This window comes from Lissotriton vulgaris, chromosome 1_1 (genome assembly GCF_964263255.1).
Source record: "Lissotriton vulgaris chromosome 1_1, aLisVul1.2, whole genome shotgun sequence".
Classification (NCBI taxonomy): domain Eukaryota; kingdom Metazoa; phylum Chordata; class Amphibia; order Caudata; family Salamandridae; genus Lissotriton; species Lissotriton vulgaris.
Window position 1 is genome coordinate 370,185,333 of NC_141685.1, and position 14,193 is coordinate 370,199,525.

At 46.3% G+C, this 14,193-nt stretch overlaps 1 protein-coding gene across 2 annotated transcripts in view; it reads right to left on the reverse strand.

Moving 5' to 3' along the window:
• The window catches only part of EPS15 (epidermal growth factor receptor pathway substrate 15), a 916,228-nt gene that overhangs the window by 101,245 nt on the left and 800,790 nt on the right, over nucleotides 1-14,193 (reverse strand). For both annotated transcript variants that reach the window (XM_086952422.1, XM_086952423.1), the window contains one exon: nucleotides 11,553-11,632. In XM_086952422.1, coding sequence (XP_086808548.1) covers nucleotides 11,553-11,632 — 80 coding nt within the window. The remainder of the gene's footprint in view (nucleotides 1-11,552; nucleotides 11,633-14,193) is intronic.

Here is a 14,193-nt window from a genome sequence, read left to right on the forward strand (position 1 = left end):
TCTTACAATGGGGACATTACCTGAACTGAAATGTATAACATGGAACGTACGTGGATTGCATACTATGTCCAGGCGCCACAAGGTACATGCATATTTGGTGAGACGTGGAATTCAAATAGCGCTACTCCAAGAGACCCATCTTACCAAATAGGAATGTACTGCGTTGCAGAAGCGATGGCGGGCCAGGTGTTTGGCACAACCTACTCAGCATTTGCAAGAGGGGTCATGATTTGGGTGAGGGCGGGGATTCCTTTTCAGGTTACGGATACTGTCATGGACCCGGAGGGTAGATATGTGGCGGTTGGAGGGAGACTGTATGGAAGGGAAGTGGTGCTCTGTAGTATCTATGCCCCGAACACAGATCAACCCCGGTTCTTAGATAAAATCTCGGGCACTTTGGCACATTTTCTAGCTAGTCATGTGATAATGGGAGGAGATTTTAATTTGATTACTGATGTAACATTAGACAGGTCACACCCGCCACTGGTCGATTCCCTGGTCCGTAGAATAGCGAAGCAGAGAACGAGTTGGCAGGACAAGTGGGGGCTAACCGACATATGGAGGGGGCACCATCCCGGAGATAGGGACTATTCTTTCTTTTCCGCGCTCCACGAGCTACATGTCAGAATTGATACGATCCTCTGTAGTCACGCGTTAGCTTCCCTGTCGACGCGCTCTGAGTACTTGACCAGGACTATCTCCGATCACAATCCTCAGGTGGTGGCCTTTCAATGGCAGCGAGCAAGAACTGCAATACCCACATGGCGATTGCGTCCGGACACCCTGGAAGATCAGGTCTTTGGCTCGAGAATTCGGGATGGTATTTAAAGCTACTTCACAGTGAATGAGGGAACAGCAACTACCGGGGGAATAAAATGGGACGCCTTTAAAATAGTGGTGAGAGGATTATGCATTAGCAAACATTCGGGTGAGAGAAAGGTGGTATTAGCCGATGTAGCGAAGGCAGAGGAGGCACTGAGGGAGGTAGAGAAGCGAAGACCAGAGCAGAGGGAATTGCAGGAACAGCTTTTAGCGGCTAAAGAACTTGTGGCGACAGACGGAGAGATTGTGGAGCTTTGACTATAGACAATATATGGTAAAGGTCCACGCTGAGGGGGACAAGGTGGGAACGCTTCTAGCAAAATTAGCGACCCCGATATCAGGGGGTGCCCGATTTTAAATATGCGAACGGAATCGGGAGACATAGTATATTCCCAGACTGCGATCCTCTCGCGCTTCTTGAGCTATTGCACGACACTGTATCGTAGTCACCTGGAGGCGGAGGAGCAGGACATAGAGGATTACCTAGCGGGGACTCAGCTTCCTCAGTTAGATGAGGAAGATGCTAAGATCCTAGGGCAGGAGATTCAACTGGCCGAGGTCAGGGGAGCAATCAAGCAGATGGCTAAGAATAAGACCCCAGGAGTGGATGGGCTCCCTATAGAATTTTATGTAAAATACGTGGATATCCTAGCGCCCCGCTTAGTAGAGGTGAATAATGAAGCGGCGGAGCAGGGACACCTGCCACAGTCCATGAGAGAAGCGCTGGTAGTCCCCTTATTGAAACCCGGAAGGGAGAGTAGTGATGTGACCTCTTACAGGCCGCTGTCAATGTTGACAGTAGACTATAAAATGTTGAGCCGAATATTGCCCAGGAGGCTGCTTCCCCACATGACTGCTCTAATCCATACGGACCAAGCGGGGTTTATTCCAACTAGGATTACCTCGGTTAATATCCGCTGCCTCATACGTGTGTTGGAGAGTGACCTAGATGCGGACATGCTACCGGCTGTACTGTCGGTGGACATAGAGAAGGCGTTTGATAGCCTGGAAAGGGAGTACCTTGACAAGGTGCTGGAGAAGTTCGGCTTAGGGGAGTAGTTTAGGAGATGGACGTAGGTCTTGTACTCCTTGGCGACAGCCAGGGTGAGACTGGGTACTGTCATATCCTCGGGGTATCCGGTGCAAAGAGGTACAAGGCAGGGATGTTCGCTCTCACCCCTGCTGTTCACACTGGCGATTGAACCCATGCTAGGACGGGGAGGACATATAATGGCCTTATATGTGGAGGGATCCCGCACCACATTTCCTTGTATGCGGATGACCTGCTGCTGTTCTTAGAGGACGCGACAGTGGCACTACAGGGGGTGGTGAGCCTGCTATCGGATTTTGGGGTGCTTTCGGGCCTCAGAGTTAACTGGAATAAAACGTGCGTTTTCCCTCTGAGGGCGGACATGCAACATCCGCCGTTGCCAGCTGGTCTGCTATGGGAGCGATCATGCTTCACGTATCTGGGAGTTAGGATATATCATGGTGCGGACAACATGCTGGAGGGGAATGTGGGACGTTGTATAAGGGCCTTGAGAGGCTGTATAGCGTTTTGGGCTATCCTACCCCTTTCAGTGGTGGGGAGAGTGGTGCTGCTGAAAATGGTGGCTTTGCCTCTCTTACTCTACTACTTCCGTACACTACCACTGTGGATACCCCCAAGGTTCTTTCGAGAATTACGTAGGCTTACCATTGATTTTATATGGGGACACGGGAGGAGACGAGTGGCACTGGATACGTTGCTAAGATTGAAATTAGACAGGGGACTGGTTGTTCCTAACTTCGAACTTTATTATTTGGCAGCGCAGTTGCAGGTTCTTACACAGAATGTTGCAAGCTAATTCAGGGGCCCGGACCAGACCCATGGAGTAGGAATACAGAGGCGCGTTCTTTCTTATATCGTCATGCAACAAAAGCTTGAGTTACAGGATTTAACCTTAGAGGAAAAAACCCTGAGGTTGTGCTGGAATAAAAGCCAGCGGAGAGCAGGTGTAGCACACCCATACGCGCCTGAAATCCCTCTGGGCATGTTAACGGCCTTACCAAATGGGGGTGATTGGTCCCCGCTACTGGAGTGGGAAGAACTGGGGCTTCATGTGATAGGGGACCTCTATGCTGAGGGTGAATTGTTGCCCTTTCGGGCAGTGGAGGACCAATTTGGCCTTCCTGATGGGAGCTTCCTTTTGCATATGGCTGTCACGACGGCGATAAAGAAGCATTGGAAGTCCGGGCAAACGGAGCCAAAGACCACGATGGCCTGCCAGTACGTGGTGATGGCAGCGGGCACTTTTAAGGCGGTCACTTGCCTACATTCTCGAATGTTGCATGAAGGATTGGAACCACTTACAGCTCTCAAGCAGAAGTGGGAGGAGAGTGTGGGGAAGCCCATCCCGGACTTGACGTGGGGTCATATCTTGAGGACGACGTGGAAGGGGTGCAGGAATGCTCGCTTTCAGCAAGTGCACTTTTTTGTGCTGCACAGAGCTTACCTTACCCCAGGGAAGATAAAGAAATATTTCCAGGTACGGGATGCAGCATGCCCTAGGTGTTTGATGCCTGATGTAGAACTGGAACACATGTTGTGGAACTGTCCTAAACTGGGGCTCTATTGGTCCGAGGTGGGGGAGCTACTAAACATGATTACTGACAGGCAGGTGGTCTACGACATGGCATCTTGTTTGTTGCTTTGGTTTCCTCACACAAAGAGGACTAAGATCACTAGTAAATTTATTGACCTAGGTCTTATGTTAGCCCAGAGGGAGATAACCTGGCACTGGAAATCGAAGGCGGGCCCGTCTAGTAGAAGATGGGAGAATGAAATGTGTAAATGGGCATGTAGCGAAGGTACTATCAGATTTAGGCAGGCAGCCCGCACAGCTAATGAGAAGAGAGATGGCGAGAGCATGGGAAGACCTAGCACGAACGTTCAAAAACAGTTTAGCGAATGAAGAGGACTAAAGCGGGAGAGGTGTTGGAAGGAAGTTCCATGGAATATACAGAACAATAAATAAGGCTCCTACAGGTCTCTTCCTTTAGCAAATCGGCACATATGAGCTAGGCCCACACCAGTTGAGGTTCAGGGGAGGAGGGGGGGGGGGGTTGTGGGAGGGCAGGGAGTCCTACTATTGATGAAAGGGGAATCTGACCTTCAAGGGCTGCGTGAGTTGATGTTTGAGATGTGTAATTGATCTTCTTTTCCCCAAATAGGATGAGGAAAAGTGAATTGAGCTCCCAAAGGGCGATTACTCCAGAGGACGAGATGGTTAGCGAGGGGAAATCAAGCAGTAATAGTTGATGTTAGAATTTCCTGTTTGAGCTTAAGGACAGGTTGTTTGGTGAGACTAGGGGATCGGGCAATAAAGAAAAAAGCAGATGCTAGATCTTCTGGCCGAGCAGAGGTCGTTGCTTCCTTTTGCTATTACCAAGTTTGAGCACTCTCTAGCTAGCGCCGCCCAGCCTTCGGGATGTGGGCTCATCGGCTGTGTGATGATTGCTTAACGGTTTATAGATGGCATTTGTGAGTGGCGGGGATGTCGGAACAAACAACTGTATGTTTTCTAAATCTGCAATAAAAACACAGTTTAAAAAAAAAAAAATAAAGTCATTGAAGAAGTTTTTTGACTTCCTGCCTACCGACTCTAGAAAGTCAGTGGCGGTTGCTCTGATACTATCGCGATTAGACTACTGTAATGGCCTTATGCCCGGAGTGAAAAAAGCTACGCTAAAAAAACTACAGAGTGTGCAAAACGCAGCAGCTAGACTGGTACTTAAACTACCAAGAAGATCGTCCGCTGCGGCTGCACTCCAGACCTTGCATTGGCTACCTCTACACAAGATGATCCTATATAAGATCTTGCTGACCTTTCAGAGCTCTTAACACAGGCCCGAGGTATCTTGTGAGACGTTTTGCACGCTATGATCCTTCGCGTTGCCTGAGGTCGTCTGATGGTAATTCAATCAACATCTCCTGGTTCAAGTATAAAACCAAGGGAGGTAAGACCCTCACTGTGCTGGCTTCTAAAGCATGGAATGCCATGCCTAAGAGCCTCAGACTCCTTGTCCAGGAGAGCGCCTTCAGGAAACATCTAAAAACCTGGATTTACAGTTTGTCAGAAGGTTTTGTAATGGCTGCCATTTAGGTTTCTATCACCGCAAATAGGGCCACCTGCAATTGCCTGTGTAGGTCTTGCACTATCGTGGGTGTCAGATACTCGCTTATCGAGATCTTGTGTTTGTCCCTCTACCACCAATACTCTTGCTCCAATAGAAACTACGTTTTGTTGGAGAGAGGTCATGTGTTCCATCAGATCAGCTTTGCGTTGTTCCATGGAGACCTTCATATCCATCCTAAGCACTGTGCGCAGTTCGGCCTTCAATTCACTCAGGGAGGCCATCAGATCGTCTTTGGTGAGCGTCATCTCTAAATCGGCATCACTCTGGTCTTGAGCTTGCTTCTTAGTGGGAGTAAAAAAACTAGTCTTTGACTGCCTCTATGCCACCTAAAAAAAATTCAAGCAATCAACTCCTCTCATACAGGGGCTCAGCGCTCTCCTTGCCCCGTTAGATGCTCCTTCTCCTTTCTGCAGTGCTGTGCTTTTCCCCAGAGTGGGAGTAACCTTGTCAGCTTCTCAATGGATTAACTGGTTTCTGTTGGACAAGTTTTCCCCAGCCAAGTTGTAGCAATGGTCGCGATCTTAGGGTCAGGTAGAATTCATTACATGGACCTCATGCCGCTGTAAGTAGTCTGGCCCCTGGATTTTCATCTCCTGGCTTCGAGAAGTCTCACTATCAGCGCGGGTGACCCGTTGTCTTATTTAGATCAAATTCCTCACTTCCACGTTTGCTGCAGTGTGGCCGCCATTTTAAGGTCAGGTGCGATATGGGGCAGTTCTCCAGCCTCCAGCCCCCAACGTCCCAGCTCTTTTTTGTGGCAAATGTGTCCCGCCGTCCTCCAAGCCCCCGCGTGGTCCGATGCGACTCCGTGATGCCTGGGTCTCCACAGCATGCTCTGGCGCTTTGTTTGGCATGTGACTCTACTGAGAACACGAAGGTTTTTTAATATGGGAATGTTAAACATACACTAAAAAAAATGTCCAACTGTAACACAAACAATGTGATACACTGCATTCAATGTCCATACAAACTACTGTACACTGGACAGACGACTCCGAAGATAAAAACCATGATATCGCAACACAGGAGTCGGATTCGCTGCAAGATCATCACAGCACCTTTGGTGGAATTTTTTGGGGAAAAAGGACATTCTGAATTGGATTTGTCTTGACAAGTTGTTGACATCTTACGTCCAAACTGCAGAATTGGCAGTCAACAACAGACTCAACAGACTAGAGTGCAAATGGATTTTTAACTGTCGCACAATTGAACATGGTCTAAACACAATGAATGAATGGAACACTATCGTTTAATCCTAGCTTTACTTCCAGAGCTCAGGCTTCTACTAGTCTGTATTTCTTTTTAAAGAAAACTTCACCACTATGACTGCTTTGTACCACCTGCAGTAATCTTGCACTCTAGCTGGAGCTTCTGTAAATATGTATGTATTGACTTTGTAATGATTTTTGACTATAATTGTTTGCCTTTAACTATTGTGTCCTACTGCTACCCTTATGGGCTGAATCTGTTCCCTTCCTATACCTTTCAATTGGCACAGCTTTGTGTAATTAGCCGACTCAATGTAGTTGCTTTGACAAATGCGCGCTTAGCTCCGTAAATTAGACCCAAGTGGGGCCAATTGACACACCCCCTTTCCACTTCGGCCGCGGGCATACCGCGTCTTGTTTTTAAATTGCACCTAGAGCTCCCCATCTGCCCCGGCCCAAATTGATCAGTGTACCAAGGAGCGGCTGCACATCATGCGAGCGCGGACCCTTTAACGAGGTTTCACTACTAGTAGGTCTGATGGCACCTTTTGATTGTAAAGAAGGCTTCTTAGTCCCTCCTTGTAGCCGCCTTGTCACCTTTTTGGCCACATACACCGGGATTTGATCTTTTACCGGCGGTGTGACACTCTTCCCTTTACTTCTTCCTACTCACTTTTTTTTTTGCATTCGGCTTTGGCAAAGTCAGCTGCGTGTTTACTTTCGCATCTCGCTGTCACTTTAAGTGAAAGCACGATGCGAAAATAAACACGTGGCTGCCTTTGAGGTACCGCGCTTGTTTTTAAGTTGTGTGTGCCTGTGTTGAGACTCCGCTCCATGTGCGATGGAGACAGGGTGGTGGGGGAGGCAGAGAGCACAAGCCGAGATCTTGCCGAGACAATCGCAGGAACTGCAGAGCATGCAGCGGCACGGGCGACCATGCCGTCGGATCTGAAAGGTACGTGGGGTTTCTATCCAAATACACCCCTCGGGGGATTCCGCTATTTGTTGTGAGTCAGTCTATCTATGGAGCGAGGATGGGGTTCTCGAACAGTCAACATGCGGTTCCTCTTTGATCGAGCATTAAAATTCTCTGTGTATTGCGCAACCCTGCCAAATTACCAGCGTTCCGACCTCATAGGAATGAATGTGGCCTTTGTTTTAAGTGTAATTAATAGCTTTAATTTGGTAATAACGTTCGACATTTTGAGTAAAATCGTGTAGCTAATTTACATAAAGCATAACTAAAGTGTATGGCATTCTCCGATGAGAAGCAAAATGCTTCAGAGACCCCAGGGTGGGGGTGAACGAGGATCACACAATATGTATGAGGCTACCTGCATCGTAATTGGGGTAGCTATTGCTTTACACAGTGATTATGTTCCGATTTTCCTGCAGAAGGTTTTGGTCTTGGCCTCCTGTATGTATCACTGCATCAAAATGGCTTTTCTTCTGTTTATGTAACGTCTACCCTCTAGGTAATTAAAAAAGTTAATAGAATGGGGACAGCGTCATTTAGTGCATGCATGGTGACACATGCAATCACAGATGTGCCCCTACTGAATGACTCTGCTGCGTGCCATCATGACCTGTATGCGTTCATGTTGGTGGAGTGTCATTTTGTATTTTTTATTTCTTTTGGTGACTTTTGCTTTTCCTTTTATGATTTTTGCCGATGCTTCACAGTATTGGCTGTGTCATTGTACAGCCAGACAAGGGATTTATCACCTCCATTAGTTTTAATAAAACTTTCTGAACGGTGTAGTGCCTAGTGAAGTTAAATAAAACTGAGAAAAAAAGTATTGTAACCAACCTAGTAAATAGTGCATTTGATCCGTGAAAGCAGACGTTCAAAACGTGGGTAATGGAAACACAACTCAATAAGCATAGATATGACGAAATTTATCTGATGTAACTGCCACACCAACTGGCCCATTCTTGAGACAAAAATACTTTGCATACTTTTTTCGGGCTCCTGATTTTCAGTCTCTGTGAGTGGTGTGTTGCATTGGGAAATATGTCAATTCCTGTGTCTGAACCAAAATATCCTCTATTTTCACCGTTCTTGTATTGAGAAGTGTAATAAATAATAACATATTTTGCATGTCTTGCTGCTTCGCGCACTGCACATATCAGTACATTTGATTGTTTAGCTCAGCAGCACTCATTTTTATTAACCTAGTAAGGATGAGCGGCTGAAGTGGCCCGACAGAGTTCAGGATGTAATCTTCAGTTGCCAAAATATTTCTGTAGCAGGTGCACACGCATACACACTGAGGTATCAACTAGGTTATGAAGGAAAGAGTGAAATAGAAACGGTTGATGAGGAGTGCTTTTTATTTCAGTAAATTGTGTTCTTATTACTGGGTGATTGCAGAGGACGGAAGTAAGCTGTTTAAAACGAGAAGGGGGTAGCTCGGTACATTCAAAGTTGGATTGGTGGCTAAATGTGATGTTCTTGGAGTCACGAGTTCGATTCCATCCTTCTGTGGTTTTGTCGTTGAGTGGCATCAGTTAGGCAGTAGTACCATCTGCTATTTACAGTGCTTAGAAACTGCAACATTATTACATTATTATTATTACATTATTACTGTCCCGCAGTCTGCTAAACTAGTGTAGGTTTCTCGGCTTCTCGCTGCTGATCTCCCGGCTCTATCAGTTTCCACCTTGTTTGATCTTGGGCACCCAGCCCCAGGCCTTCACTGTGAGTGGTAGAGTTTAACCTGGACAGCCTCTGGCAGGGCAAGGGGATTGCTTTGTGTTACATCCTGTTAAAGAATTCCAGAAGACTTGGATAGGTTACAGATGATAAGTTTATTCTTCTTAGATGGTTAGATAGGTTTTTCCAGTATATATGTAATCAAAGCCCCACCAGGAGCATCCTCTCTGCTGCTCAGCCCAGGATCCAACTGACAGTCCACTCACAGCATCCCAAACATTCCAATGACATCACATTCACACTAACATTCTATAATCATTGGCTGAACAGCAGAGGCAGAGAAACAGGGAAGATGTAAGGCAGAAGCCTTAGATATAACACTTTACACATAATGCGTGACTGGTTGATCAGAGGACGACGGACCGCATGACAATGGAGAACGACGGCGGATATGTTAGGATGAGCACATTCCATCTGTACTTTCGATCAGGTCGCCTCATTGTGGCGAGATGAGATACAAAAACAACACACTGCTGCATGCAGCTCGGTCAGGAATAGTTCAGAAAAATTTCTGTTCTGACATTGCCTTAAAAAACAAACTAAAAAGAATTGCTTAGACTCCAGAATGAACACAGATAACGTTAAATCGTTCTAGTCTGGACATCATCTGCCCAGATTGCACCTCATTTCCCCAGATATAAAGTGATCTTTTATTGGGCTGAATTTAGGAAGCTAAAGAAAACAAGCATTGGAAATGCAATAGGTCTCGTCTTTAATTAAGCTACAGCCATTTACTTTGCTATACAATACCATTAGCAAAGCAATTGGCTTTAACTTAATCAAAGGCGAGACCTATTGCATTTTCAATGCTAATTCAGTAAGTGTTAATGCTTATGGCTTGCGCAGTTCATTAACAACCCACCTTTGAATTTAGCCCTCACCACTGCTTTTCTTTGCAATTTCCTTTCACGGAAGACTTTACACAATTGTTTGCCTCTTGGCCGGAGCGTCTATTTAATTACACGTGAAATAGCTTCGAGCACCTTCCAGGTTCAAGTGAGTGCACCTACCAATTTACGGCTTTTAAATTAAATCTTAATCTGTAATTATTCTTCAACTACGGTTTTCCTCTTCAGTCACCTGTCCCCTGTCCCCTGCTGTGCGTTCACATGTTACTCTGAGCGTTCATCACAGTTCTATTCCAATTAACAACAATTTAGGATATTACGCCAGCCTCAGCCAGTTGTCCCAGTAAGTTTTATGAATTGTGTGGTACAATTCCTTTTCTGCCTGTTATTCCACCTATTCTCCTCTATATTCCTAAACTTGAGACGTGTATTAAAAACAACCAGACTGTGAGATGGTACCTTAATAGATGTTTTGTGTGACAAATGTGCTTTGCACTAATTAAATCAGTAGTTGCAACTTACGAATGCATGACTGAGTGAGAGAGTGTCACATACTAGGTTCATCCACATTTAATGCATTCTCATTAGCTCTGGTTTTTTGCACTGGGAGCACATTAGCATCACTCATTACAATGTATATAACATGGAGCCAGGGACCATACATTAATTTAAAATAATCCTGTTTTATATAGATTTCTCTTGCTCTCAAAACGTTCTGTCCTGATGATCTCTATTCAGTGAGATCGTAACGCTGTTGACCCCCTACAACAAGAGATTCCCTGTATTGTTAAAAATTGTCATTTGGGTTTCTCTACCTTTTGATGTCAATGCGATGTATATTTTAAGTCGCCTTCACTCACCACATCACGCTTGCTATCACTTTTTGTGAGCACTTGAACTATAATTGAACTCTTATTGCTCCCTCTGGTATTAATTACCTAATAAGCCTACTTGATTATAAGCATATTGATTAATACACTTTTGTTGCAATTTTCATGTCAATGCTGTGGTCTAAACATGGCTCCAGCCACCCCCTTGCTTCATCGCTTGCTACTCACTCGGACAATACTTCCAGGCATAGGCTGTTAACACTGGTGCTGTTCAAAAAGAATTTCCGTCAGTGCTCCTCAGTCAGACATGGCGGGTATGCTGCAGTTAGAAGTTTCAGGGGCTGAATATCTGGCGGTGTAAGTCAGGCTACCATTATATAACAGCAATATGTTGTGCCACTTTTGCAGTACAGGCAGGGTACAGTTTATGCTTTGTCTTAGATATGCAGATATGTAGTGTATATCAGGCTGGATGCTAGCTCGAGAGCACGAAACTTGTGTCTTCACTGCATCGCGATTGGTCAAGCCAGCCCGATACACACTACTGCCGATAATCTGCCACCTAGTCCATCACCTTTTTGACTTCACAGTAGATATAAAGCATATTTGTACACCTTTACTTTCATTTAATTTGGTATCCTTCAAAATTGCTTCACAATATTTTGCAACTGAAGGAGCACCGCACTGGATCTCTCAGTGACTATGTGATCTTTATAACTCACAAATTACTGGAAATAAGCTCAGGCAACTTACCATTATCAATGTGAACCACTACCTTCTTTCAAAAAGTGATTTTGTACTCCTCATGAAACCATTGCAATTGACAAATATATACCTATTTAACACACTTTGTTTGTGCAATTCATCAGCGTTGCTTAGGACAACACTAAATAAGCAAAATTAAAAGTATTTTAGACTAATGTCATGACCATTAATCAATTTGGTTTACCTTGGACAAAGTGCCAAAATCAGCAAAGCCGCTTCCAAATGATTCATTCCCAAAGAAAGATGCAAATGGATCATCAGCTGCTGCAAAAGTTAAACAGACATTGGAACCACAGGGAAACTAGTTCAGAATTCAGTGTTAGAAAGGAAAAAATATACACAAATAGTTGTGGTGAAAGTAACTTTTGCAGGATGAATTAAATATGCTAGATCTAAAACAAATTACTTACATGTATAATGTGGTTCTCCAGTATTGGCATCTTTCATACAGTCACATGTTCGAATCATCCTAGTCGTCGAGGTGGGAGTCTCTCAGTATTATAATGAAAGGCAACATTGAGGCAAGCATAGCATTAAGGAAATGTGGGAAGCCAGATAGGTACCCTATTCACATCATTATAAAATAACCAACCTTCAGACAATCATAGCAGAGCACAGTCAACACCTCTCCTCTCAAGCGCAACTAAACCTCAGATTTCATACTCAATCAGTACTTTTTAAGTGGGACTGCTCACCCGTGAGGGTTTCAAGGCGCTGGAACAGGGGGTGGGAGGGGGTGCAGGTCCGACTGGGCAATTGGGTCAGCGACTGGGATAGCCAGAAGTGAAGAGACAAGGTGTTTCCGGTTTTGGCAGCAAGGTAAGAAAAGGATCTTCCTCTGATCATGGTCTGGCGGATTCGAGGGACCGTAGCTAGGGCCAGTTGGGCCGAGCAGGGGTGTCTGGTGGTTATGTGGAATGAGGGGCGGTGGTTCAGGTATGCTGGTCCGGCATCGGACTCGGGAGTGTATGATAAAATATATATATAGGCACGTATAAGTGAGCCTGTATCAGAGAGGAGGGTGGGTCGCATGTGAATCTATGAAAGATGCTAATACTGGAGAACCACAGTATAAAGATAAGTAGAATTTTTTCTCCAGTACTGGATCTTTTTATAGATTTGCATCCTGGAATCAGAAAGTAAGCAGTAACCACATTTCGAATATTCATGCAAGTATCTTAAACCTGTTCCCATGGCACGCAAGATTACACCAGAAAGTCACGGAGCACCGAACGGCCAAAGAAGCCGTCTCTCCGGACCCGACTGTCAAGGCAGTAGTGCTTGGTAAATGTGTGCAGCGAGGCCCACGTAGCTGAATGACAAATGTCCTGCAAGGGAAAGCCACGTCCCAAGGCAGTAGTGGCTGCAGTAGGCCTGGTCAAATGGGCACACAGTCCCACAGGAGGCTCCTTTTTGGCCAAAGAGTAACATGCTTTGATGCACAGAACGACCCACCGGGAGATGGTCCGTTTGTGCACGGCCCGACCTTTCTTGGCACCCACGTAGCCAACAAAGAGCTGATCATCCACCCAGAACTGCTGTGTATGCTGCAGATAGAATGCGAGCGCACGTTTTGAGTCCAGACTGTGGAGCCTCTCCTCTTCCCTGGAAGGATACAGAGGCAGAAAGAAGGTGGGCAAAGTGATGGTCTGCCCGAATTTGGATGGTGTAACAACCTTTGGCAAGAAAGAAGGACTGGTCCTTAGAACCACCTTGTCCAGATGAACAGAAAGGAAAGGAGGTTTGGAAGAAAGAGCCTGGAGCTCACTCACTCTTCTGGCAGAGGTGGTAGCTACTAGGAAAGCCGTATTGAGAGTAAGAAGACATAAGGGACAGTTATGAAGGGGCTCAAAGGGAGCGCACATCAGAAAAGTCAAGACAAGATTCAAGTCCCACTGGCGCATTATGAAGGGTACGGGTGGAAACAAATGAGTTATGTCTTTAAGAAAATGGTTAACAACCGGGTACTTAAAAAGAGAAGGCTGATCTGGAAGCTGTAGAAAGGCGGAGATGGCCGAAAGATAACCTTTGATAGTGCCCAGAGCAGAGCCCTGCTGGGCCAAAGAGAGAAGGAACAGAAGAACCTCAGAAGGAGGGGCAGAAAGGGGATCCACAGCCTTTGCTGTGCACCATGCCACAAACTTGTTCCATCTGCAGGCGTATACCATTTTGGTGGAGGGACGCCTGGCTGCCAGAATGACATCACAGACTTCGGGAGGGAGATCGAAAGGTGCCAACTGTCGCCGCTCAATCTACACGCATGGAGGTGGAGGCTCGGGTGGAGGACTGTCCCCTGCTGCTGCGACAGAAGATCCTTCCAAAGAGGCAGACTGATCGGGGGAGCGATGCTCATACTGAGTAGCTCTGGATACCATACTCTACAATCCCAGTCCGCAGCCACAAGAATGACTTGGGCCCGGTCGCGCCTGATCTTCTTCAGCACTCTGTGCAGAAGTGGTATGGGCGGAAAGGCGTACAACAGACCGCAACTCCACTCGCAACGAAAAGCGCCTCAGAGCAAGTGCCACCTTGGAAATTCCAAAGCGCAGACCTGACAACATTGCGCGTTCCCTTCGGTGGCGAATAGATCTAACCAAGGCTCTCCCCACTGCAGAAAGAGACTGTGTGCCACGTCCGAGTTCAGACGCTATTCGTGATCCATCATGCACCGGCGGCTGAGTTCGCCCGCCCTGGCGTTCAGAGAACCTGCCAGGTGTTGAACCACCAAGGTAATGCCTTGACGTCCCAGCCATGTCCAGAGGCGCAGAGCCTCCTGACACAGGGTCCAAGTGCAAGTCGGATAGCCCGGAGCTCGAGAAGGTGGA